Source organism: Gossypium arboreum, chromosome 13 (genome assembly GCF_025698485.1).
Source record: "Gossypium arboreum isolate Shixiya-1 chromosome 13, ASM2569848v2, whole genome shotgun sequence".
Classification (NCBI taxonomy): domain Eukaryota; kingdom Viridiplantae; phylum Streptophyta; class Magnoliopsida; order Malvales; family Malvaceae; genus Gossypium; species Gossypium arboreum.
In genome coordinates this window covers 46,529,778-46,557,637 of record NC_069082.1, presented here as the reverse complement: position 1 = coordinate 46,557,637, position 27,860 = coordinate 46,529,778, and the positions used below count along the sequence as shown (strand labels likewise).

Genomic DNA, 27,860 nt, shown 5'->3' with positions numbered 1-27,860 from the left:
GGTAAGGGGTGTTACACACATGCCCTAAGCTCATTGATAATGGAGTTGAACCTTGTTTCTTTGTAGTGATGGTGATGTAACATCCTAAGATATGACCTTCTAAGACGGCTAGGTAATCAATAAGTCTAACTTTCCACGTATGCCCCATGCGCACCTAGTGAGGATAATCTCATGAAGGTTCGCCGTTCTACTGTAGCCTGAAGTTCACCGGTCTTGTTTGGTTGAAGGTTCACCTGATATAGACACATTAGTTTATAGCTTGAATATTGATAACACGTGCAAGAAGTATAACAATATTCTATTCCCTTTTTGTAAAATAAAGAAGAGACAATTTTCTTTTGAAAAACTAATAAAAATAAAATTATTTATATTAATAAATATTATTAATGATCTAACCTAAAGTTTTAGGAGCCTAAAAGTCTTAACTAGTGCTTCTAACCATAACGCAGTACTTGGGCTAAAAAATTTGGCTCTAATTTGGACTTGAACAACCTTGTATTTGAGCCTTTAGTGAAACAAATCTAACTTGGGTTTAACTTGAATTTGGTTTGAGCTTGACTCAATTTTAGTTTCAATTGAACTTAGACTTTGATCTAAAATTTGAACTTAGACTTTGATCTAAAATTTGAGCTTCACCTTTTGGCCCTAACTTTAAATCTAGAGTTGGGTTTTGACTTTACCATGATTTTAGTCCGAATCTAATTCTAAAATTGGGCTTTAATTTTCAGTAATTTTTGGTTAAATAATTGCTCTTCTATGATTTTTTTTAATTAAAAAATCTCGTGAATATTTGAATATAGGCAAAATAAGGCATATAGACTGATTTTATTTTTAATTAGGGTTTTAGGCAAGTTTTAAAATTAATTATGGATATAGGTTGACTTAACTAGAAAGCTTGTCCAGCTGGATGCGCTTTCCAATTAACGGACACATTCCAACAGCTTTTTGAATGTTGCCGTCAACAATAAAAAAAAATTAAATTCCTAAATGGTAACTTTTTTTACCCTATAAATACCCCTCAAATTTCATTTTTTTCATTCACATCTTTCTCTCAAACTCTCTTAAACCCTCTCAAATCTCTCAACTCTCTCGTTTTTAATATTTTTTGATATTTTTATTTAAAAATATTATTTTTTAATTATCTAAAATATTAACTATTCCCCGGGCTGAAAATTCTAACATTTCAAATAATTCAGATGATTTAAACACTTCAACATGTTTAGAATATGTTCCAATGCACTTTGGAGGTTTTCCTTTACAAACAAACCCTTCTATGCGACTATAAAATGACTCTTACACACCAAGCTTCATCATCCCTCACTCATATAATTTCTCTCCAATCATTTCTATTTCTCCACTATAAATCATTTCTTGGTCTTAAAAATTCCGATCGTTAAAAATATTTGGTTTACGTTTGAGGTATTATTGAGTCGTCGGTGATGTGATGTCGCTCTGAGCCACACACATTTCATATATCATACCGAGATGGAATCATTACCTTTGAAGCTTGTCCAAGGGAAGTTGGTTATGGGGGTGATTTTGTTTTGTACGGTCAATGGTGGAAGTTGACGTGGAGGTCTCAATCGATGTTCGTTATATGGTAATGGATTAGGGTATAACAGGGGAGCCAGTTGATAGTCGTTACACGATCACGAGCTCTATCTTTTCGAATACCTAAAAATGATGGCCTATAAATGCCATACAAAAGTTTGAGGGCATATTCATACAGAAAAGCTCTTAGGCTTCTAGTTAAAATCGGTGTAACTTTTTTCTCCATTTCCAGACAATTGGTACCTTTAACCTCCATTCTTGTTATAAGCTGGCACCATCGCGGAATCAAGAGGACTCTCAGGTGGGGAACGGTTGTTACGGTGTAGTAAACATGATGCTCTTTTCAGAGCAACGATGGTTGTCGTTATTACACAACCCATTAATAACTACAATCGTTGTCGTGCCGACTCGAGTTTGACCTCTACTATGCCGGAACATCCATTCTCCTCCTGAAAGCCCTATTGTGTCCACCTCGATGTCAGCCTTCAGACAAGAATGCAAGGGTAGAGATACTGGCTGCTTGGAAATAGAGAAAAAACGTTGATTACATCGGAAGTCCCCAAAGTTTTTTCGTATGATTATCGCATCAATCTTATGTATGATAAATATATATAGGACATTGTTTGTGGGTATCCAAAAAGCTTGAACTCCTAACCACGTAACGACCACCACTTACCCCCGGTTATACTCGAACCCGTGACCGCATCACGGCCGTCGACTAGGACTTTCACGTTGAATTCAACCCCTAATTGGATCAAGCATTATTACTCCAAAACCGAATTTCCCCACAATGGGTTTCTAAGGTCATAGTCCTATCTTGCCATGACATATGTGTGCTAAGGCGTGTTATTACATCCCCGACCCCTCAAAACTACCTAAGAAGTTCCGTCGTTTTAGTTGAAAACCCTGAACACTTTTAAAATATCCTAAACATTAAAAAACCCTAAACCAAAATCCTAACCCTAATAAAATTAAAACCCTAACCTTAGGCTGATTTAATTGGAAAGAACTCGAGGTTTTCAGTTAAATCGACCTATATCCCTAATTAATTTTAAAACCGGCGTAAAACCTTAATTAAAAATAAAAATCGACCTAGGCTTTTTTTTGCCCTAAATATCCATCTACCACTAATTTAATGAAAATTAGACCAACCATCAAAATGATATCTGATTCAAAATCAAAATCAATTTGAAGCCAATAGTAATAAAATTTAAATCTAAACTCAAATAAAACTCCATAGTTGAATTCTATACTAAGCTAAACTAAAATTTTAATTTACTCTCAAATTTAAATAAAAATTTTAATTTGGAATTAAATTAAAAAATTCAATCTAATCCAAAATTATTTTTTTAAAAAAAAATTGTTTCTAATTCAATTGAAGCCCAAAATTTTGCAAAATTCGAATTTGATGATTCGAACAAAATTAGGTATCTAGAATATCCAACCATTCGAGTATTCTGATAGGTTCCCTTTGCTCAGCAAATTAATTTCTATGCAATAATTTGACAGCACAGTACAAAATAAGATAAGCATGAACTTGGGCTGGCAACTAGGAATTGGTGGAAAAATAGTTAAAATTATTCGAGGTCCTTGTGCTAAGTGCCATACACCCTTATGCATAAAATAAAATAAATAATGTAAGAAATCTATTTATTCGTCAGAAATCTAAATCAAAAAGAAAAAGAAAAAAAGTAGACAATGTATAGGAGCTGCACACATTAAGCAAAATTCATCTCGAGCATAGGTTCCGCATGCTTGGTTTCCTTTTGCAAACTTCCATTAGCTCCACCAGATGATTGTATTGCTTCAGAAATTTCTGCCTTCAACTCTTGGTGCTTCCCCTTCAATTCTGAGGAGCTGATAGCTTCTGAAATTCTTTGCTTAATCTGTTGCTGTAGAGCCTCAATATTACTTTCCGACTCAACATCCTCTGCCTCTGCCTTTGCCTTCTCCAGCTTCAACAACTCCATCATATTTTTCAACTCCGATGAATTCACAACTTCTTCAATTGTCTTGTTAATTTCTTCATTCAAATTATCCACCTTATTTTTGAAGACTGAGAGTGAGGTTGGGTTTGCATTAGATTTTACAACCTCAACCTCCAAACTCAAAGACTCCAGAGCACTAATCATTTCCAATTCTATCTTGCTCTTCAACTTCAGTATTTTGTCCTTCACCCCTTCATCTAAATCAATAAAGCTTGATGAACCAGAACTTTGAACCTCAGCTTCTAATGCTTCAAGCTTGTCCTTTATCTCATGCCGACCCATGATTTCACTGAATTTCTTATTAACTTCCTGCTTCATTGTAGCAGCCTTGGAGAGACTCTTGGCTGTAGAAACCTCCTTCAACATGTCAAGTTTATATTTGAGGATTGTGTAATTTGGAGCCGCTGATAGACTCTGGTTCAGCTCATGCTTAAGCTTCTCAATCTTGTCCATCAGAACAGGATTCATTAGTCTGTCCTTAGAATTTACTTTTGAAACTTCTTCTCTCAGCATCTCAAGTCTGTCCTTCAAGCCCATGGCTCTGATGGCCTCAGAGTATTCGTGATAAGCCTCCTCCTTCAATTTTTCAATCATGTTCTTCAAAGCCACCTCAAGAGGCTTGGTAGATGATTCCTTGGCTTTCAAGATTTGCTGTTTCAATTTTTCAATCTCACCCTCCAGCTCTGCTTTTGAGGACCTAGGTACAGTTTGTTCTTTCTTTTTCATATTGACCTCCTTCTTGGGATCTATTGGGACACCCTCTTGGAACCCACCCAGCTTCCTGAACTTATGCATGCGATGCTTTAGTAGCTCTTCTGTGTCTATCGTCGTGAGCTCCTGCAGAATAAACGATTGTTAATATGTTATAATGTGATTCTTGATGAAGAGCTGCTGCTAGTGGAACTCACGTCCATTGTTTCATTGATTGCAGCTTTTATTTGTTGTGAAGTCCAAGTTGCACCAGCATGGGCCCCACCCGGTGGTTCCTATCACAAGTAATATATAACTCTCAGATGCCGTAGAAATTGACATGATTTCCAAAGGAAACAACAAATCTCAAGCATTATTTAAACATTAAAGCAGTACAAATGCTTCGAAAACCAAATGCTGTATTTTCATCAAGCATCAGACAGACATCAAGATATGAAATACATAATTCAAACTTCAATATTGAAAAGGCTTTTGTTTATAAACCATGAGCCAAGGACAGTAGCACAATGGTGCCTTTTGCAGTCAACTTCACCACATGAAATTGCCTGTAGTAGGTTTAAATTATCCTGGTTTTTGTAACGCCTAGAAGTAGGAAGGGAGAAACAAGCAAAATTTAAAAATTAAGGAACCAGCAAAAGAATGTATTCTATTGACGATAATTGAGCAAGTATGTTGATTACAGGAATGATTCCATCACAAATTTGCAGCTTGCATAATTCTGGGGCAGTGATCCTCAGCTTCTCAGCTGCCTGCCAAAGAATGTTCAGTCATTACTTAGAAAAAAAAAAAAAAAGAAGCTAAAAGATAAAACCAAAAGTGACATCTGTTTTCAAACCTTCGGAGAAGCTTTCGCAGTCTTCCACAAAATTGCAGCGCATGCTTCAGGACTATAGCATTAGAAAAAGAAAATCAAATCAGAAAGAAGGAATATCAGCATATCTCCACACATACACAAGGCATCTAAAAGCGATCCACATTTAGAAGGAATAATAGAATCTTACCCAGGTACCATGAATAAAAACAAAGATTAGTCATATAGCAATATTGCACCTTGTTTGGGTATGAAATGGAAGGCCAGAATGTATATAGGTAATCAAGATTCAATAAAATCAATATAAAAAAACTCAAATCACCTGGCAACATAAAAGACTGCATTTTCCAGCATTAACAACTTGTTAGCACAGCCAATGGCCAAGGCACCACCAGAGCCACCTTCCCCAATAACAATAGAAACAATTGGGACCTTTAGACCAAACATTGTCCTCAAATTATGGGCAATAGCTTCACCCTACATGTATTTAGGGTGTAAAATCAGCTGAGCCAACATTAAAAGTGAATATGATAAGATTCAGATTATGATATTGCTCATACTTGACCCAACTCCTCAGACTTAAGGTCTGCATAGGCCCCAGGAGTGTCAATAAAAGTAACTATAGGGAACCCGTGGTGATCTGCATAATACATCATGCGTAAAGCCTTCCTGTAACTGTAAGTGTTTCCTAAATATCAATAAAAAATGAAAATGATTCCCTCTCAAATAAACTGAAAATTAAAAAAAAAAAAAAAAAAACACCTCAACATGTAAGTTTCATTCAACTTACCCATGGGGTGTTGGCATTCCAAAGTTACGCTGAATATTCTCTTTAGTATTTCTACCCTTTTGTTGACCAATAAACATGTACCTCCTACCATCTATGGTTCCTATACCAGTAACGATAGCTGGATCGTCATACACTGCTCGGTCTCCATGAAGTTCCACAAACTGGGCAAATGAGAATATGCAAAAGACATAGACAACTCATTATCCACACAGGTCAAATGTTAGATATAATGTTGATAAGAATATGCAATATTAATATTTGAGAGTTAACAAGCATGTAACCACCAAACCTTATCAGTCATGTTAAATACATGATCAAGGAATGTAGGTCTATTAGGGTGTCTGGCAATGTTCACGCGTTGTATAGGGGTAATATGCAGGTATAATTCCTTTAGAGCCTGGAACAATAACAGAACGAGTAAGAAAATTTAGAACAGGAAACCACCACTGTCATGATATCTTTGATGAAGCATCAACCACTTAAAATGCACTTTAAAAAATTGACAATTAGCACAAAGCTTGTATGCGCATTTTAAATATTGTTATCCAGAAGTAACATATCAGGCTAATATCAGACTTCTACATAAGAAGAAACATAGATTTTGGAGTTTCAAGCAATGATCCAATTGTTCTATTGTTGTTATACTCTCCAATAAATGAATGACCCGAAACTAAAACCATATACCATTATCAAATTCTAAATAACCAATTGTGAATGTCATAGCAAGTGCAACAGAAAAAAAATTTATTGCCTAATATGAAAAGTAAAACTTCCAGGCTTTAAATACAGATTTGGCATAATCAGATTTAATTTTAATACTCAAATTCCAGACTTGCAACTTCACACCTATAAACAGTCTGAAGGTACTGATACAGAGCATTATATAAACATATAACTCAGAAATGTAATCACTATATGGAAGCAACGAAAGCAGTCTCATAATGTCTCAAACTTAATACTCAAACCTGTTGATATTTATTCTCCAAAGAAATAATCTGATCACCGAAATCCAAACCGGTTTCATTTGCCATCTTCCTCACCTGCGTTAAACCAGCACAACATGTGAAGCTAGCACGGAAATAGTTTAATCAACTAAATCATCACTAAAATTAAGGAGTTACGTCAACAATCTTCTTCTCTAAATCAACAAGTGGCTTCTCAAAATCCAAAGTAACAGGCTTTTGTTTTTCTTTCAGTGGTTTGAAATGAGAGAGATGAGTGAGGACTCCGCCTTTCACATTTGGATGCGGATCTGCAGGCCATGGGTATTCATGTTTCTTCATTTTCCTCATCTTTGCAGCTACAATTACATCCCTCCTTTTCACCACAAATCGTACCTTCCCCAAGGTTTTAAGAGGGATGCCAGTCACGCCGCTAGAGGAGCTCCGAAGAAGATCGGAAGCTGAAGTTCCATCAAAGGCAGCTGGAGAATACGATATCGAAGCCATTTCTCACCCAAACTCTATAATCAAAATCCAAATTTCTCAATCTAATAATAATTTTAACAATAATGCTAAATAAGATAACCAGGGAAAAAAAGTAAGAAAAAGAAGAATTAATTAAGTTCCTATAGTAGCTTCCCTCTGAGTAAACAAAATAATATAAAAACTCTGATTTTTCATAATAATTATAATAATAATAATAACTTCCAATTTATTCTTCTGAAAACTTAGTTTACATATATATAAGCTGAGTGCGCGCATTTTAAACTGAAAAATACCAACATGAAGCTTCATTTCCATTTTCTCAGCAGCCAAACAGAAATGTGAACCAGCATGCGTCAAATAATTTTGTTTTTAGAAATATAAGTATCAAGATAAAAGAAGAAACAGCTAAAATTAATCGTAGATTTACCAGAAAATGAATGAAGTTGGAGGACAGAAACGAAGATCTTTGTAGAGACAGAGAAGATCCGAGAAATATGAGGCGAAAGAAAACGGTTGAAAAAAGTAGGACGAGAAATGAAATTATTAAAGGAGACTAAGGGAGGGAAAAGAGAGAGAGACAGAGTGAGACGGCTTCGTGGAGATCGTCGGTCCAAGGGCTTGTTTGGTTGTTTTCTAACTTTAAAAGCGCGCTATGTCGATACTTCTTATGCGAGTTACAAACAGAGCGAAATGAAGAGATAGCGAGCTGTGAATTGTGAATTGTTTCCCCGTAGCCAAATAAAAAGGCGGCATTTTTCGGTTTGACCGTTGAGCTTGAATAAGGGTTTACGTAATCTGGCACGAGGGATGCCCTATGGTCTCTTTTCCACTTATTCTTTTTCTTGTTTTAAATGAATGAACTGGGCGTGTAAAATTCAGGTAAAATCGAAAAAATTCGATTAATTGATCGAAAAAATTCGGTTAATTGGTTGGTTAATTGAATTAATTCGGTCGGGGTCGGTTAATAATTTTTTGAATTTTCGATTAACGGTTAATTTAGTTCGAAACCAGTCGGTTAACTGAATTTTATTAGTTTAACCGAAAAAATAATAAATAAAATTATAATATATTAATATCTCACTATTCACTCAAACCTAGTTTAACATAAACTCAAATACTAAATCTATTATATATTAACCCAAGTACCCAACCCAATCATAAAATTACAAATAATTTAATAAATAAAAATAAAAAAACAAATGATTTTATACAAATAATTCAGTTAATTCGAGTAATTCGGGTAATTCGATTAATTCGGTTAATTCTATATTTATTTTAACCAAAAATAAAAAAAATTCAGTTAATTTGGTTAACTGACCGAATTAACCGAAAAAATTTCGGTTCGGTTAACGGTTAAAAATTTTAAAAAGTCGATTAATTCGGTTAATGTTATTTCGGGTTAGTTAGCCGGTCGGTTAACCAACTGAATACCCTTACTTGTATGATAATAACATTTTATAAAATTTTTTTATTCCTCAAAATTTTCTACCAGTTAACCGACTGAACACCCATACTTATATATGATAATAACATTTTATAAAATTTTTATTCCTCAAAATTTTCTACTTTCTTACTCCCATTATCTCCTACTCCTAAACTTATATCCACTAAAACATTAAGTTGGTATTTACCTTAAGGCCATACTCTTCTATAATATCTTGAATTTCTAACCATTACACCCTCCTTTAGCCTCATCTAAATGTTACTATCTCTTAAATTATCTCATCCTCCTCCTCATCTTAATCTTAATTATATTACCTTTGCATGTTATTTTCCTTCACGTTTAGTATTATTTTTGATATTAAGCGGAATATTAGTAATTGTAACAGCCTGATTTTGGGTTTAGTCGGAATAATGTTTCGGGACCACAAACCCAAAGTCAAAAAATTTATTTTATTAATTTATTAAGGTTTACAGCATGATGGAATTATTATGTGAAAATTTCGTAAAGTAATTTTACCATTTGAGTACTTAATTTGATAAAATGACTTAATCGCGTAAAATACAAAAGTTGCATTCTATTTGTTAAAAGTGTTTAATGGCTATTAAAACGAAGTGTGGAGTACTTGCAAGACAATTAGCCCATTGATATTGTGAGTGGACGGTTAGGCAGAACATGAAATAGTGAATTTTGTTTTTTTATGTTTTGATCAAAGGGTATTTTGGTAATTAAGTTAATAAGTATAATAAGACAAAAATAGTAAAAAGGCATCATCTTTTTTCTTTTCTTCTTGAACCGAACGTGAAAAGAAAATGGGTAGCCATGGAGAAAGCTACATTCGGCCAAGCTTTGTGCTTTAATTGGTGAGTCATTTTTGTTCGGTTTTTAATAATTTCTACGTTTTTGGGACCGTTGCAACTTAATCTAGTTAGTCCATATCTTTGATTTCTGAACTGTTAAAGATTTTAAAAGATGCCATTAATGAATAAGCATGTATTGTGAAGTTTCTTGATAGATTATGAATGCTTGTTGATAGATATACAAGTTTTGTTAAATGATTTTTAATGAAAATACAAATTAGGGGATAATTTGTGAAATGTGTAAATTTAGTGGTTGAAATGTGAAATAAATGAAAATGTGGGCTGCTATAAGCATGAAAAAGGTTCGACCAGGCATGGGTAGCAAAGAAATTGAATGAATTTCATTTTACGAGCCTAGGGGCAAAAGCATAAATATGATAAAGTTTAGGGGTAAAAATATAATTAAACCAAAAATGTGAAATTGGGCTAATTTGAGTAGCATGATGAGTAAATAAATTAAATGTGTTGTTATAGATCAAGGAATACAAGATTCAGACTTAGAATGGGGGAAAAACAAAAAGCATGACGAATAAGTCCTTTTTACCGATTGTGCTAACGAGGTAAGTCCGTGTGATTAAATAAGCATGATATCTATGTTATTGTTAATATACTTGAAATCGATCCTACTATCATTGTATTGAATTATATGTTGATGATATTGTACATGAGAAAGTGATGCCAAATGTTAATAACATTTGGGTGATGATTGAATACATTGAAATTTGATGGAATATGATATTTCATTTAAACAAGTAAGTTGTATGTAAATAATACAGCTACATTGTTATTATATGTGTTTGGATTGATATAGCATAAATTGCTTGTTTGTGGAAATGATTATGTATGATGAATATTGAGATAGTAGCACTCCTGTTTGAATCTTAAGAAATAAATCGGATATTCATGCCACGACATTTGGGTTATTTGTATGCTAGTGTAAAATATGTCTGGGACATGCATCAGCCACATTATGAGAGCCAGTGTAAGACCATGTTTGGGACATGGTATCGGCATTGAGACGAGAGCTAGTGTAAGAAATGTCTGGGACATGTGTCGGCCTCGAGATGTAAGCCAGTGTAAGACATGTCTAGGACATGCATCGGCTACAAGATGTGTCAGTGTAAGACCATGTCTGGGGCATGGCATCGAGTTGATGGATGAGCCAGTGTAAGACCATGTCTGGGACATGGCATCGGCATTATACCCTATGTTTGAGGCTTAGTGAATATCCAATAGCATTCCAAATGGTTTAACGGCGAGAGTTACAGTTTAAGTTAAACAAGAAAAGTATAACCATGTTGTGAGTGGTACAGGTACTTACATGAAATTGATGAAATGTAAATTCAATTCATGTTGTATGATTAGTAAGGAATGAATATGAGCATGTTGAGTAACACGGGAACGTATGCCAAGCTCATGAGAAATGATTTCAGTTCATGATGCACATTTGGTGAAGATGTAAGTAGGTAATTCATGCCTATGAGAATGATTTTGTGATGATCTTGTGATTATAGGTCTATACTTATGATGTATAAATATTTATCTTTACCAATGTGGTGGAAATAAATTAATAAGGTGTAATAAACTTAGTATCATTGATTTATACTAAAGCAGTTTTGGACAGCAACCATAGTCCGACTTTGAAAATCTACCAAAAATTGTGAAAATTGAGTTAGAGGCTGAATAAAATATTGAATTAAATATTAATGAGTCTAGTTTTACATAGAAGAAATTGTGTAAGCAAAAGAGTTTCATATTATGAAATATTTAAATTATTGTGAGACAGAGTCAGAATGATTTCAAAATCCCCCGTTCTGATTTGAGAAAATAATTGAAAATTGTAAAAAAATATTTATGGGTTACAATTTATATGATTAGAATCCTTAATGAGTATATTTTCAAAATAAACAAAGAATCTCGTGTGAAAAGATAATTAATTTTTATTAAACAAAGGTTGAAGCTGTCAAACAGCAGAACAGGGGTGACTTTGAAGAATAAACTGTACTAATTTGCTAAACCAAAAATTTTGTAAATTTTATGGTAAGAAGATATGTGAGTCTAGTTCCATGGAAAATTAGTGGATCTTAATTTGAAGTTCCGTAGCTTAAGATATAAATAATTTAGTGACTGTGACTCGAGAAAATAGCTCGACTTGAACATAAGTAAAAATGCAAATATGGTTGTATTACCTTGAGAAGCAAGTTGATAAATTGCTTATTATTTTCATATGGTCTTACTAAGCTATAAAGCTTACTCCCTTTCTTTCCTTTTCTTTAGTGTTTACAGGTTAGCTCAGGGTTGGAGATTGTCGGAGGCAGCATCACACTATCAAGTCAGTTCCTTTGGAATAACGAAACATATATTAGAAATATTAAGTGAGTGGCATATATAGGGATCTAGTTTATTGACATGTGTTATTATGCTTTGGCCAAATGTATTGGCTTATATTGAGTTATATGTATATGGCCATGAGATGTGGCTCATATTCATTATGGCTTGTAAACCTAGCTATTCATGTCATGTCTAAGGTTTATGATGTGATTATGTTTGTTTGTCATGCATGGTTGGTAATATGACATGTGTGTTGGATATATGCTCTATGACCAATTGAGGTGGTCATAGCCATGTAGTAAATGCACGTTATAAAAACAACGTGATAATGGTTGAACATGAGTGCTTTATGGATAAGTTGGTAACCTTAGTATAATGGTAAAAGTGATATCAAAATGACAAGTCTTATGAATGTGAATTAATGAATCTAGACTTGGTATTGCATGAGTAGATGCATTGCTTATAAGAGGACATGTTAATGTTATGAATATGTCTTAATAAAGAGTGTTTAATCACTAAAATGATGCCATGAATTGTAATTTAAATATGTATAAGGTTATAAGGGTTTATGGGTAACATGAAGGCTTGGAAAATAGCCTAAGTGTAAACACGGGCCGAGACACGGTCGTGTGTCTCAACCGTGTAGGGGACACTGCCTTAGCACACGAGCGTGTGGCTTAGCCATGTGGTTCAAATTATTCGCTAACGTCATAAAAAAGGAGTTACACGGCCTGAGAACATGGGCGTGTCGAAGGCACACGGGTGTGTCCCTATGTCCACATGGGTGTGTGACCCTATCTCATGGAAAGAAATTTTCTAAGTTTTCCCAAAATTTGCTAAGGTTCTCGGTTTAGTCCCTAACTACTTTCAATGCATGTTTAGGGCTTCGTAGGCCCGTGTATGGGACATTATGCATAAGTATGAAAAGTTTTGAATTAAAATAAATTTTGTAGCCCGGTTTTTGCATGTTTATGAATGATTAAGTTCGGTAATGCCTTATACCCTGTTCTGGTATCGGACACGGGTAAAGGGTGTTACAGTAATGGTTAGTAATGGTTTAACTTACATAGCCTAAAGGATTTCGGCAAATTAGTTTTTAACTTTTTCATAAATGCTTTAAAAAGCATGGTTATCCTCCTCTAATTTACTTATTCAATCATATAAAATTAATTATTTTCCACTAATAGGTTGTCATCATAAAGGTAGCCCTCTTAATGTATAATTCCTTTATTGGTTTAAGGGTTTATAGTGTGTTTTGTATAATTGTCGAGGCTTTGGAAAGTTGAAGGAACCGAGGTTGGTATTATTGCCCCAACCCAAGGAGGATGGTTCTACCATCTCGTATTCTAAATAAAATGGATTTCCATGTCTATTACCTATGAAATTGCACTTTACCAAAGGGACATAGTCCTCAAATGGTTATTGATAAAAATTATATGCTTAGATGTTCAAATTTGTCCACAATTAGATTATTCTAACTTTTAGGTTATCTTTCTCACTTGATTCACCAAAGTTTTCCAAACATCTTCAAAGGCTCTTGAGTGGTTTTAGACTTTACTTTAGCCACGAATGTCTTGGTTGGGCACATACAATCATTTAAGGCTATTTCTTCTAAAAGCCTACATGCCTTATAATACTCCTCAGCTAACAAGACTTCCTCATCAACCCCATCTAGTGTAGACCTAAGGTGGCCATCTAACATATTATAGAAAGTCAGAATATATACCTAATTTGGAAGATTGTGATAAGAACATGTTCTAAGTAATTCCTTAAAGCACTCTCAAGCCACATATAAAGTTTCCCCTTCATATTGGACAAAACTAGTGATATTGGTCTAGCAATCCTGTTGGGATGGAAGTATTTTGCTAACAGCCTACTTGCTAATTCAACCCAAGTAATGATAGCCCCTAGGAGCTATGATTCAAGACACATTGTAACTCGATCATTCAATAAAAATGGGAGAATCGAAGCTTAACCACATCCTCATAAACTCATTGAATTTAGAAGTGTTGCAAATAGATAAAAACTATTGCAAATGATGGTTTGGGTCTTCTGTGGGTATCCCCTTGAATTGAATTGAATTGTGTATCATTTAAACTATAGAATGATTAATCTCAGAGTTATTAGCTACAACAAAGGCTTTATAATATTGCCATGTCTCCTATCTAAGTTTGACATAGCATAGTCCTTGAGAGGCCTAGGTGGTAGTAGTCCTTGAGGCTTATCCATTTCACAATTTACTTCTCATCCATTAGATTTTTAGCCTTTCTAAGATTTCTCAAAGTTCTTTCTAACTCAAGATACAATGGTGAGACTTCTTGATTTCTTATTTGTATACAATAATAGAAAAAAACACCATAGTAGTCTAGAAGATTAATCAGTTTCCCAATGAACATTACAAATATTAAGAGAATTCCAAGGAATAAGAGCACAAGCTAAAACTAACTAAAAATAGAACAAAAAAATACAAAACGAAAAAAAGCCAAAATAAGTCCCTAATAAATCAATTGCCTAATTCATTGTCATATCTTAATCTTGAAAACCAAACAAATACAAGTTTTTAAAACCACAAACTATTCAAATTTCTTACTAATTATTCTTTTCCAATGACACCAAATACTTGACGCGACCTCAGTATGCATTTGCAAAATTAGAATAAACTTGAAGTGGGTGTAGCACGAGTGAACAATTGTCATCAAGTAGTAAGATTTCAATTAAATATGTCGAAACCATTTTTTTTTATTTTTGAAAAGCCGAGAATCGACTTTAAAACAAGGTATGGAGTCGCCACCAATCTTTTTTGTTTAGGTGGGATCGGATCGCCTAATAACACATTTTATTTTATTAAAATATCAATTTTGGCCTACGAAATTCAAGAAAACAGGTTCGAGAGTCAGTTACGTACGAGGAAGGGTTAGCACCCTCGTTACGCCCAGAATTGGTACCTAATTGACTAAATAATGTCCTTATGTCTAAAATTTAAAAAGATTTTGAAATACGATTTCGTTTAAAACATTTGAATAACTCGAATTGTATATTAAAATTCTCTTGTTATGAAGGAATAAAATATCACATCTAGTACGTTAGGACATGACCTTTTAAACCCTCGAAGCCAAAATCGACTCTTGATTTCAAAAAGCTCATATATTTGAAAATTACAAAAGGATATTCAATTATTTGGTCCAACGAAAAACCCAAACCCAACACGTTAGGGCATAATTCCTCGGATTTCCAAACATAGAACATTGCCTTGTTTTGAAGTTTTGAAAACACGGACGAAATTTTAAAGGGATATTTGGTTATTTAGACAAACAGAAAATCGAATCCCAGCACGTTAGGGCACGATTTCTCGAATTTCTAAACATAGAACATTGCCTTGTTTTGAAGTTTTGAAGACACAGACGAGATTTTAATGGGGTATTTGGTTATTTGGACAAACGGAAAACCGAATCCCAGCACGTTAGGGCACGATTTCTCTAATTTCCAATCATCAAACATTGCTTTTGTTTTGAGAAATTTTCGAATAAACGATTATAAAACCAGCTTAAAACGCATTTATATGGTTTACTTGAGGTACAAAAACAATGAAATGACTAAAATCGGCCCAAATATGTTGGAGATGTAAACATGGTATCAAGCACAAAATAAATATATGTGACATTACATTATTGAATGACATAGAGAACAATACAAACATACAATTTTAAATATACAATAATGATAACTTCCCAACACATCATATTCGAACAATATTAACAATCAAAACCCAATGAACCCCTCTTTCAAAAAATATATATTTTATAACATTTACATGGCAATTTAATAAAATATAAAACAAATTTTGAATGATAATAAATGAATTTAAAATAAATGGAGAAAAGGAAATTTAAAACCAAGACATGTATATAATTTTAACTTAAATTATATGTATCAAAAAATTTTAACAATGGACAACCTACGAGAGAATTTGAAGTAAGTTATATAATAAAAATAAGTATAATAATACATGGATGAGTTTTAAAATAAATGTTACATAAAAGGCATATGAAATACCAAAATAATCTAAAAATATATATATCACCTTAAAATTGATAACACATAAGATAAAAACTTAATAGAATTAATACATATATAAAAATAATAGATGAGGTGGGAAAAACAAAATATATAATAAGATTTTTAAAAGAAATGAATTACGATATAAGCAGATTTAAAAGAAATATATATATATATATATATATATATATATATGAATAAATTCAAAAGGAATTATACATATAAAACAATATGAAATCAACAATATACATGAAAAATAATGTATAACATAATAATAGATAAAATTATCTAAAATAAATATTAAATAACTTTTGAAAACCAAAAGGACACGAATAAAGAAATTTTAAAATAGAAATTTTAATATATATGAATAAAATAAATCACAAGTATAGGATCAATAAAATAGTTTTTAAAAAAGCTATGATAAGATAATTTTAAAAGAATGAACAATAATATTAAAAATAAATCATAAACTAAAGAAACTCAATTGAAATAAAAATAAATTCAAGAGAATAATTTACAAACAAATAAAATTACTCAAACATAATTAAAGACTAGAATGAAATACGCCTAAATAAACAGGGATTTAAAATACAAATATCCCAACTTACAAAACGTAGCGTTTAGACGAAGATCAAATTGAAACAATGCTCAAATCCCAGAGAAAAAATTAGAAATAAATAAAACATAATCGGACCTAATTATAGATCAATATATGAAAAGAAGGACTCATCGCGCAAATAACCCTCAAAGACCCCAAACACGCTGATCTGATTGTATGTGGGTCGGTTATCGGGTTGTGCTGAACGGCGTCGTTTTGACCATTGGGAATCAGACTCAAAACGGCATCGTATGGACAAGCTATAAAATCAAAATTTCTTTATGAAAATCAGTTTTCTAAGTTTTTTTAAACAAAACAGAAGGACTCCTCTGTTTCTCTCTCGCCCTCGAACTCCAGCCTTGGGGAACCACCGAGTTTTGGTCATCGGACGTTTTGGGGTGCTTGTTCTCAAGCCCTCTTGGAAGCAAAGCCTTCGTCCTTCGAGAGTAAGGCAGAAAAGGAGGAAAAAAAAGAAATCAATTTCTCTGAAAACCGTTGCGAAATTAGATCCCCAAATAGAACCCGAAAGGGTTTCTAGGTCTTGACGCCGGAGAGAAGAACCAACAATGGAAGATCAGACGCCTCCCCTGAGCGCTACTCCCATTTTCTTTTTATTATTATTTTTCATTCAGATCTTTTGCTTTTGAATTTAGAAGAAAAAAGTAAAAGAAAATCACCTTTTGATTTCTCTCCTTTTTTTGTGTATTCCGAATGTATGCGTAAAAAAATACATTGATTCCTTTTTAGGCTTTATAGCCGAAAGAAAAAATAAAGGAAAAAATACAAGTTTTTCTCTTTTCTTTCCTATTTTCTATTATTCTCTTGTTTGTTTGTAGGTACGTGGTGTGCGTGGCGCGTGTACGGAGGGTACGGAGGCGTGCGTGGCGGGGCTGGCAGCCGTATGAAGCGGTTGCGGTGCAAAAGGGTGACTTAGGATTTCCTAGTGTTTGGGTTTTGGGCCAGTTGGGCCGTGTATACCTTTTGGGCTAGGTTTTAGGTTTTTGGTTTAGTTTTATTTTGGCAGATTTGGGTTGATGTAATAAAGGGACTTGGACTATTAAATTTTTTTTTGGTTTTATTATTATTTTGGTTTATGTTTGTAAGGGCCCGGAAAGATTTGGGCCTATACAGTTGCCCCTCTTTGCTCATTGCCGTGTAACAGGGATAAAGCAAAGACTTTTAAGAAGGACCAATCATGCCCGGTTTCTAAATTTCGACTTCTTTTGGTACTTCTCTTCTTCAAGTAGACTCATTCCAACCCATTGCAACTTCAGAGGTATAGGATTTATTGCTTCAATCTACTCCACCGTAACTTTAGAATGACTAGACTCATAGCTTTAATCTGTTCCACTGCAACCTATGGGAGATTAGGCTTGTAACTTTGATTTACTCCAATGTAATTTCAGGGAGAAGAGATTTGTAGCTTCGATCTACTCCGCTGGAACTTAAAGGAGATAGGAACTGGTAATTTCAACCTGCTCCACTGCAACTTTAGGGAGATAAGGTTTATTTATTTTTATCTTGCTCTACTGCAACTTCAGAAAGATAAGGATGGTAGCTTTGATCTGCTCCACTGCAACTTTAGGGAGATAAGATCTGCTATCTTTAATCTGCTCCACTGTAACTTTAGGGAGATAAGATCTGCTATCTTCAATCTACTCCACTGCAACTTTAGAGAGATAAGATCTGCTATCTTCAATCTGCTCCATTGCAAATTCAAAGAGATAAGATCTGTTTATTTATAGCTTCAATCTGTTCCACTGTAACTTCAGGGAAATAAGATTCGCTATCTTTAGTCTGCTCTGCTGCAACTTCAGGGAGATAAGACTTATGGCTTCAATCTGCTCCACTGCCACTTTAGAGAGATAAGATTTTCCATGATGACTTAATCTGGCCTATTACAATTTTAGAGGTATAGGATTTGTGGTTTCACTGGTCTGTTACGCCACTCTCTTGGGAACATGACCTGTAGAATCGATTTTATGGGCCCATGCTTATGCCAAATGATTAGGATGCTTTGATCAGAATGAATCGAATGCTCCTAACTAGGTGTGTATGATATTTGCATGAATGCAGAATGTCATGAGAATTATCTCTTTTTAATATTTGGGTTATCATTACTCGTTGTTCATCAAGGTTCTATCTTTGATGTGTTATCCAGTCTTCTTTGCTCGACTGGTATCTTTGGCAGAAAATCCAAAAATAAACACCATTTGCTCAGTTGGTTTGCTCTATTGCATCTTTAGAGAGATAAAACTTGTGGTTTCTTCTATCCATTCCACTACAACTCAGGGGTGTAGGATCTAAATTTTCCCCCATCAATTCGGTCTATTACACCATTCCTCGGGTGTCATGGCCAGACGTGTATGCCTAATATTTTCATGAATGTAAAATATCATTTTTCTTTTCTCAAGAGTTGTAACAGCCCGATTTAGAGCCTAGTCAGAACAGTGGTCTCAGGACCACAAATTCAAAGTTAGAAAATTTATTTTATTACAATTATGAGGTTGTAACGTGTTTATAATAGTGCATGAAAAAATTTGGTGAGTTAATTTTAACGTTTGTAAGCCCGATTGCGAAAAAAGGACTAAATCGCATAAAAGGTAAAAGTTGCTTTTTAGTACCCCAAATGTGTTAAATAGCTAGAGAACTAAAATTAGGGGATTTTAAAGAGTAATTTGACCCCTATAAGCAAGGTGGCCGGCCATAGGAAGCAAAATTGGTCAAATGGTCAAAGTTTAGGTGAATGATGTCATGAGTTGGTGATAAAATAAAGCCTAAAAAGCCTAGTTATTATTTTCTTCTTCTCCATGTCTTCTCCCCACCAAAAATATCAGCAAAAGAGGGGGTTTTAAAGCTTTGAAATTTCAGCAACTTATTACCTCAACAAGTAAGTGATTCCCATGTCCCTAGTTAATAATTTTTGCACTTTTGATACCCTTGAAACATAAGCTTTCAAATGAAGGGTCTATTTTGCAAAATGATTGAGAGTTTAGGGTTTTTCCATGAAAGGATTTTTGATGTTTTCTAAGTTTCTATGGAAGAATATGAGTCCTAGTTGTGACATAAACAACTTTTGTGAAATGTATTAGCATGAAAACACCTAAAGGGACTATTTTGTATAAGTTGCAAAATAGGTGATATGAGTGTGAAATAGTGAGATTTTGGGATTGCTATAGCAGTAAAAAGAGATTAACTAGGCTTGAAATATGAAGAAATTTGATAAAAATTAATTTTCGAGCATAGGGGTAAAATGGTCATTTTGCCAAAGTTTAAGGGCAAAATGGTCATTTTTTCAAAAATGTGAATTTATGATTACCTAATTGTAATTAGTGACTAAATGAGTGCATTTTGTTATTATAGATCAAGATTTGCCAAAATCAAACCTAGACCGGGGCAAAGCCAAGCAATCCGACTAAACAAATTAGTTAAGTATATTTTGTAAATCGAGGTAAGTTGTATGTAAATAATACGACTACATTGTTAATGTATGTATTTGAATTGTCATTGAATTGATATAGCATGAATTGCTTGATTGTGAACTGAGATTGTATATTAATGATTGAGATAGTGGAATGGTCTAGTTGAGACCCTAGGAAACAAATCGGATATTCATGCCATAACGTTCAGATTTCTTGTGTGCCAGTGTAAGACATGTCTGGGACATGCATTGGCCACATTATGAGTGCTAGTATAAGACCATGTCTGGGACATGGTATCGGCACAGAGACGAGTGCCAGTGTAAGACATGTCTGGGACATGCATCGGCCTCGACGATGATAGCTAGTGTAACACGTGTCTGGGACACGCATCGGCTAAGAGTTGTGCTAGTGTAAGACATTATGGGACATGCATCAACATGTATATACGAGAGCTAGTATAAGACCATTCTAGGACATGGCATCGACCTCGATGATGATAGCCAGTGTAAGACTATGTCTGGGACATGGCATCGGCAACTTATCCCATGTTCGAGGCTTATAGAACATCCGGTAGTTTTTTGAAAGGTTCAACTTTAAAGGTTATGAAAGAGACTTAATAAGGAAAGTATAATAATGTTTTGAGTGATACAAGTACCTATTTGGTATGCATGAGTAATGAGTTCAAATTAGAAAATGTGATTTGAGTAGACGGTAATGAGTAAGTCAAGTTTATGCTTACCTTTGAGCTATGAGTATGATGACTAATGGTAAAATTGTTGTTGTATATTTATTTATAAGCAACTTACTAAGCTTTATGCTTACTCTTTTTTCTTTCCCCTTTTCTTTCAGTGCCGCTTAATTAGCTCAAGGATTCTTTGAAGTCGGAGATATCGATCACACTATCATTCGAAGCAGTTGGTATAGTACAAATCTTGTTTTAAGTATGACATTTATAGGGCTAGACTAGGATGTTGATTTAAATGAGAAATTGGTTATGTACTTTAGCTTAAATCAAAGCCCTTCATTTTGTATCAAGCCTAGAATAATGGCTATTTTTCATTTTGATAAATGCATATAATATTCTTTCTATGGATGAATTGGTGTCTATTGTGGAGAAATTTGTGTATTGAAATGATCTTGGGTAGGTTGTGTAAATTGGGTGACAAAATGGCTTGGAAATGGCCCCCTTTTTGTCCACACGGGCATGACACACGGGCGTGTGTCTAGGCCGTGTGTGATACACGGCTCACTCCCATGGGTGTGTGTTTTAGCCGTGCGTCCCTTGCACTTAAACTTTTCAGTCAGTGTTGTACACGGGCAGGTCACCCGGGCGTGTGCCATGGTCATGTACTTAAGTCAGATTTGCACACGAGCTGAGAGCACGGGTGTGTCCCCAAGCCACACGGGGCGTGTGTGGCCACATGGTCTTTACCCACACGGGCTTGTGGAGCCTGAAAGCACAAAATTTTCCATGTTCTTCTTAAGTTCTCGGTTTGGTCCCGAACCATCTTGAATGTACATTTTGGGCCTCGTAAGCCCATTTAAGGGACCAATTGCTTATGAAACGAAAAGTTTTATCTTGATCAAGATTTTTATGACCTGATTTCCTAAGATTGATTGAGTTTAAGTTAGGTAGCACCTCAAACCTTATTCCGGCGTTGGATATGGATGAGGGGTGTTAAAAGAGTGAGCTCCTTTTATACTGATCATTTTTCGTCGAAATTGTATCATTGACGTAATATCTCGTCTTTTTGTTCAATCGTTATTTTGGACCAAAAATCCAAAGAGATGGTCTCAACTTAAACCCTTCCTACTCAGATATTTTCTTAAGCTTGGTGAGTTCTAAACAATAGTCCTGTTTTAGTTCTTGTATTATTTAGAAGTTTTCCAAAGTAATACGCGAAACTCTTTTTGCAAAAGTATTATTAGTCCATTAATCATTATTTCAATGCAACATGCTTGCAACAAATCACAGCAATGGATAAGAATTGATTTGAATTAGAGCATAACTCAAAATAAATAAATTATCGAAGATAAAAATAGAAGTCTATTAGGGATGCATATCTTGAAAAGGAAAAATATTTCAAAGATAGCCAATTTATTATGAATAAGATAAAGACTAGGTACCCCTGATATCACAACCTGAGTTTCTTTGTACAAACTTCTTGAAGACCAATTTAGACTTGACATATGTTTAGGATATCAGAAGTACTTTGTCAATGCCCTAAGACGCGGCATACCCTTTCCCTTGCTAATTTAGGTATAGCAAGATCATTGCCTTTCCCATCTTTGATCAACATCTGAGCCACCCTTTTCAGGTTTTCAACTCAAATTCCCTTTGGTCTCAAGGCGCCCTTTACGGGTTTTCACCTTGGCCTCTCCTTTTTTTTCTTAGGAAGGTCTCAAAGCGCCCTTTGCAGATTTTCACTTTGGCCTCTTTTCCTCTTTAAGCATAGTACTTTTTGATTGAATTCAAGTTCACAGGGTTGGGCAAGTTTTTTCCATCCATTTTAGCCATAATTAATTGTAACACCCCGAACCCGAGACCATTGCCGGTGTCGGACACGAGGGGTTAACAAGCCAAGTTCACATGGTTTGCCCACCAATTTGACATTTCCAGTCAGGCTGGAAGACTGCATCACCGTCGCCTTAAAAATCATATCTCGAGTTTCAAAACTCGAAAACTGGTTTTGTAAATTTTCCCTGAATTTAGACTCATATATCCATCCATGGATTTATTTCTAGAATTTTTGGATGGGCCAATTGGTACAGTTTATTAGTTAAAGTCACCCATGTTACAGGGATCGACTGCTCTGACCTTCGCGCGGTATAACTTGAATATCTCTCTGTACAGGGCTTTAATGCTGGTGTCGTTTGTTTCTAATGAAACTAGACTCAAAATGGAATCTGTACATATAAGGTATGTTGCCTAATTATTTCTGGATAATTTATAGTGAATTTTTAAAGTTGCGACAGGGAACCCAGAAACCGTTCTGGCCCTGTCTCACAATAGCATTAATATCTCTTAACATGTAACTCCTATGACCATTTCGTTTCTTCCATATGAAAATAGACTCATCAAGGTTCATTTAAATAGCTTATTCACTATTTAATTCCATTTCTACGAATTTTGGTGATTTTTCACATTCATGTCACTGCAGCTGGCAGCATCTGTTTTTAAGGTAGGTCTTACCTATTTGGTAGTCTCCATGAACCAACTAGTCTTTGCCATACATAGGTTCATATATGATCATTTTAACCATGCCAATGGCTGATCATATGACCAACATTCCCATTTCCAAGCCATAGCCACATCATGACACCAAATATATACATACAAACCACAATTATTCTAAGTTCATGTTCCCTTTTCGAGCCATTTTCGCAAGGCCGTACATACTTACATCACCACATATTTAACAAACAAGGGGTAGTCCTATACATGCCATTTCAAGTTCAACCAAGAATTTATACCAAAATGGGGGCTTGATAGTGTGGATGACTTGACTTCAACGATCCCGAATCCGATTGCTATCGGCGAAATCTAGAAAAGCGAGAGCCAAAGCGTGAGTAAGCATTTTATGCTTAGTAAGTCTCAAGGAATATAATCAACTCTAATTACAGCAATACATTCACATAGTTAAATGCATCATTTCATTAATGCGCATTCACATAATCATACTTACTTTACCATCCCAACTCTTATGTTCATACACAAATAACGGCTTCATTAAGGCCGATAACTCGCTCCATCATAGGAGCGGATATTCATACGCTCTTACTCCTAGCGCAAAGCACACACCGCACTTACCTTATCATTGGGAAATTTCACAAGTGCATTAGCTGAAATTTTCCAGCAAGCTCATAATTTTCAACTCACATACCTTCGGAGTTTATCCGGATGTCGGTTTTCGTTCAATCGCCTTGGGACATAGCCGGTTATGGTAACCCGCACCAAGGCCAACGGACTTTACCCGGATATCACGATTTGCACAAATGCCTTGGTCTTAGCCGGATTTAACAACTTGCACGAATGCCTTGGTCTTAGCCGGATATAGCTACTAGCACAATTTCCTTGGTCTTAACCGGATATAAATTTCAGCATAATTGTCTTGGGGCTTAGCCGGATATCATTCAATTTCTCATGCACACATACATCAATAATCATTGGACATACATATTTCATTTTCGTTACTAAGGCTCAAACACAATTATAATCATTAGCATATTCGCCGGGACTTAGCCGGGTGGAATTCAAATACTCATACACACATGATCAATAATCATACACATCCATGTTTCATTTTACATAATTCAAGTAAGATCACTTCTTGAGGACTTACCTCGGATGTTGTCGAACGGCTTTTTAAACTATTCGATCACCTTTTCCTTCCCTTGTCCAATTGTGGCCCTCTTAGCTCTTGAGCTAATTCAAACAAATTCAATTTATTAAAACCTCATTGTGCTTGCTTATGGCGAATATGACAAGGATTTTAAATGGTCATATGGCCACTCTTTAGCTTGAATACACAATGGTCATGCACATTTTATACTACATCAAGCAATTCAATACAATTTATTTGAGCATCAAGGAAATGCTAAGGCCTTCAATAGGCTACCCAAGGCCGAATATTCATGTACATGTTGAGGCCAATTATGCACTTAATACCTCACAAAACAGCATGCATTTTACTAGTTAATGCTTTGCATATTGTGGCTCAAAACTTATAATATAGCATCAAGCACTTATATGTGTGCTAGGCGAATTGTGCTTGAAATTTCACAATTATTCTTCAACATCTTCTTCTTTAAACCAACTTATTCATCACTTACTTCATAGCCAAAACATCATGTGCAAACATATATATACAATATGAGCATGGCGAATTTTCAAGGTGTCCATAGCCATCCAAAATACAAATTTTAACTAACATGCAAGAAGCATGAACCATGCTCATGAATGGTCGAATATGACAATCATGCTCCTTTTCAACTTCAATCATGATAAATCAAAAGAAGGCTCAAAATCTTGCTCAAGAGTAGACAATCCATCATTGCATGCATCATCATCAAGCTTCACACTTAGCATGCAATGGCTTTATCACCATAACAACTTTGGCCAAATACCATTTCCATGGCTTAACAAAGATTTGAGCCATGGCTAACATGCACATCAAGTTAGCAACCAAAACATGCATGAAACTCCTAACACAACCTCATACATACCTTAATCTTGATGCAAACTTGGCCAAATCTCCTTCTAGATCTCTTCCAAACCAAGCATAAAGCAAAAATCCTCCTTCTTCCTTAGTTTTGGCTCAAAGAAAGGATGAACAAAATTTTTTTTCCTTCTCTACAACTCACGGCAATGGGGGATTACCACACTCACACACATTTTTTTTTCATTTTTTATCACCCATACACCTTTGTTTATTATTTCACCCTAATGCACCAACAAAACATGTTTCATGACATGTTTAGCCCATCCTCCTTGTCATGGCCGCCACCACCTATAAAGGGGAATTTGACATGCAAGTCCATTATTTTGCATGCATGCTTTAATTAGTCATCACACATTTCCTATCATACTTTCAAAGTTCATTACTAAGTCCTTTCTTGTGGAATTCACCCTTATAACACTAAATCAATCATCATAAAATGTCATACATGAGCACACACATATTATAGGCATCAAAATAAATTTTTAATTATTTTTATGCCTCGGTTTTGTGGTCCCGAGACCACCTTCCGACTAGGGTCAATTTTGGGCTGTCACATTAATGCTCCTCCAGAGAAAGCTTTCTTCACCACGTAAGGCCCCTCCCAATTTGGTATCCATTTCCCTCTGAAATCCTTTTGTATAGAAAGAATCTTTTTCAAAACCAAGTCTCCCTCATGAAATTCTCTTGGGTGAACCTTTTTGTCATAAGTCCACATCATTCGTTTTTGATACATTTGACCATGCTGGTTAGCCCTTAACCTCTTTTCATCAATTAAGTTCAACTAATCATATCGAGACTGTATCCATTCTGCTTCATCTAATTTTAGTTTTGATAAAACTTGAAGGGAAGGTATCTCTGCTTCAATAGGTAAAACTACCTCCATTCCATAAACCAATGAGAAAGGTGTTGCCCTAATAGAAGTTCCAACAGATGTTCGATAAGCATAGAGAGCAAATGGTAATTTCTCGTGCCATTCTCTATAAGTTTCAGTCATTTTCCCCACAATCTTCTTAATATTTTTATTGGTTGCTTCCACTACACCATTCATTTTTGGGCGATACGGTGATGAGTTATGGTGTTTAATATTGAACAAACTACAGATCTCCACTATCGTGCTGTTATTCAAATTAAATGCGTTGTCAGATAAATCCTTTTAGGCATTCCATATCGACATATGATTTTCTTCTTTAAAAATCTACTGACTGTTGATTTAGTTACATTGGCATATGAGGCCGCTTCTACTCACTTGGTGAAATAGTCAATAATCACAAAGATGAAACGATGCCCATTTGAAGCCTTCGGTGAGATTGACCCTATGACATCCATGCCCCACATGGAAAACGGCCATGGAGAAGTCATAACATGCAAAGGCGAAAAAGGTACATGAATTTTATCACCATAAATTTGACATTTGTGACACTTCTTGGCATAATTGATGCAGTCTCCTTCCATGGTAGACCAGTGATATCCAAATCTCATAATTTGTCTAACTATTGTGAAACTGTTAGCATGTGTACCACAAATACCTTCGTGAACTTCTTCCAAAATTTTCTTGGCCTCTACAGTACCTACATCTCAATAGTACTTAATGCTTTCTTTTTTTGTACAGGATCTCCCCATCTAAGACGTAATCACAGGCTAGTCTTCTCAACATCCTTTTATCATTCTCAGTTGCCTGATCTGAATACTCACGATTTCTCACATATTGCAATATATCTTGATACCAAGGGTGGTCATCTCTCTCTTTTTCCTCTATATTGTAACAATAAGATGGGGCTTCGCAAATACTCATCTGAATGGGTTTTAGATCTTTTTGTTTGCTCACTTTGATCATGGAAGCCAAAGTAGCCAAAGCATCCGCCATTTGGTTCTCATCTCACGGGAGATAATTGAAAGTAATATCATCAAACTCCTCAATTAACCCCAGCACTATCCTTCTATAATTAATCAATTTGGAGTCTCTTGTCTCCCATTCACCTTTAAGTTGGTAGATCACTTGCGTGGAATCTCCATATACTTTCAACACCTTGATCCTGCGTTCTATGGCTGCGCGGAGTCCCATGATACATGCTTCATATTCTGCCATATTATTTGTGCAATCAAAATCCAATTTACATGTGAATGGATAATGATTTCCATTTGGGGATACCAAAACTGCATTGATTCCATTACCCACAGCATTTGAGGCTTCATCAAAGTTTAATTTCCAAGGGTGACCTTCTGTAACGTCCTCTTCAGTAGCTACCACATACATTAATTTTTCATTGGGGAAATCAAAATTTAAGGGCTCATAATCTTCTAGAGCTCTACTGGCAAGAAATTCTGCTATTGCGCTCCCTTTCGTGGTCTTTTGACTTACGTAGACTATGTCAAATTCAGAAAGTAGAATTTACCACCTAGCCATCGTTCCATTCAAGGGATTTGACTCCATCATATATTGTAGAGGGTCCAACTTCGAGATTAACTAGGTTGTATGGTACAACATGTATTGCCTCAACCTCCGAGCTGTCCATATCAAAGCGCAACACAATTTCTCGATTGGCGAATATCTCAACTCACACTCAGTGAATTTCTTACTGAGGTAATATATAGCCTTTCCTTTTCTTCCCGGCTTATCATGCTGACCAAGCACACATCCCATAGAGTTAT

The 27,860-nt window shown here is 35.0% G+C and overlaps 1 protein-coding gene, 1 long non-coding RNA gene and 1 other non-coding gene across 3 annotated transcripts; 2 read left to right on the top strand and 1 right to left on the bottom strand.

Moving 5' to 3' along the window:
• Positions 1-3,107: 3,107 nt before the first annotated feature.
• LOC108465353 (acetyl-coenzyme A carboxylase carboxyl transferase subunit alpha, chloroplastic-like) lies at positions 3,108-7,988 on the bottom strand. The gene is made up of 11 exons (XM_017765685.2): positions 7,706-7,988; positions 6,973-7,313; positions 6,817-6,891; positions 6,141-6,248; positions 5,852-6,012; positions 5,622-5,736; positions 5,384-5,538; positions 5,086-5,137; positions 4,931-4,999; positions 4,448-4,525; positions 3,108-4,376 (listed from the first exon to the last, which is right to left on the bottom strand). The coding sequence occupies exons 2-11, from the start codon at positions 7,297-7,299 to the stop codon at positions 3,270-3,272; spliced, it is 2,247 nt and encodes a 748-aa protein (XP_017621174.1). The 5' UTR covers positions 7,300-7,313; positions 7,706-7,988; the 3' UTR covers positions 3,108-3,269.
• Positions 7,989-9,485: 1,497 nt separating this feature from the next.
• On the top strand, positions 9,486-12,267 carry LOC128286926 (uncharacterized). Its single transcript, XR_008277615.1, has 3 exons — positions 9,486-9,582; positions 10,054-10,139; positions 11,857-12,267. It is a non-coding gene; the product is annotated as an uncharacterized LOC128286926 (long non-coding RNA).
• Positions 12,268-13,645: 1,378 nt separating this feature from the next.
• On the top strand, positions 13,646-13,755 carry LOC128287096 (small nucleolar RNA R71). Its single transcript, XR_008277796.1, has one exon. It is a non-coding gene; the product is annotated as a small nucleolar RNA R71 (small nucleolar RNA).
• The last annotated feature ends 14,105 nt before the right edge of the window (positions 13,756-27,860 follow it).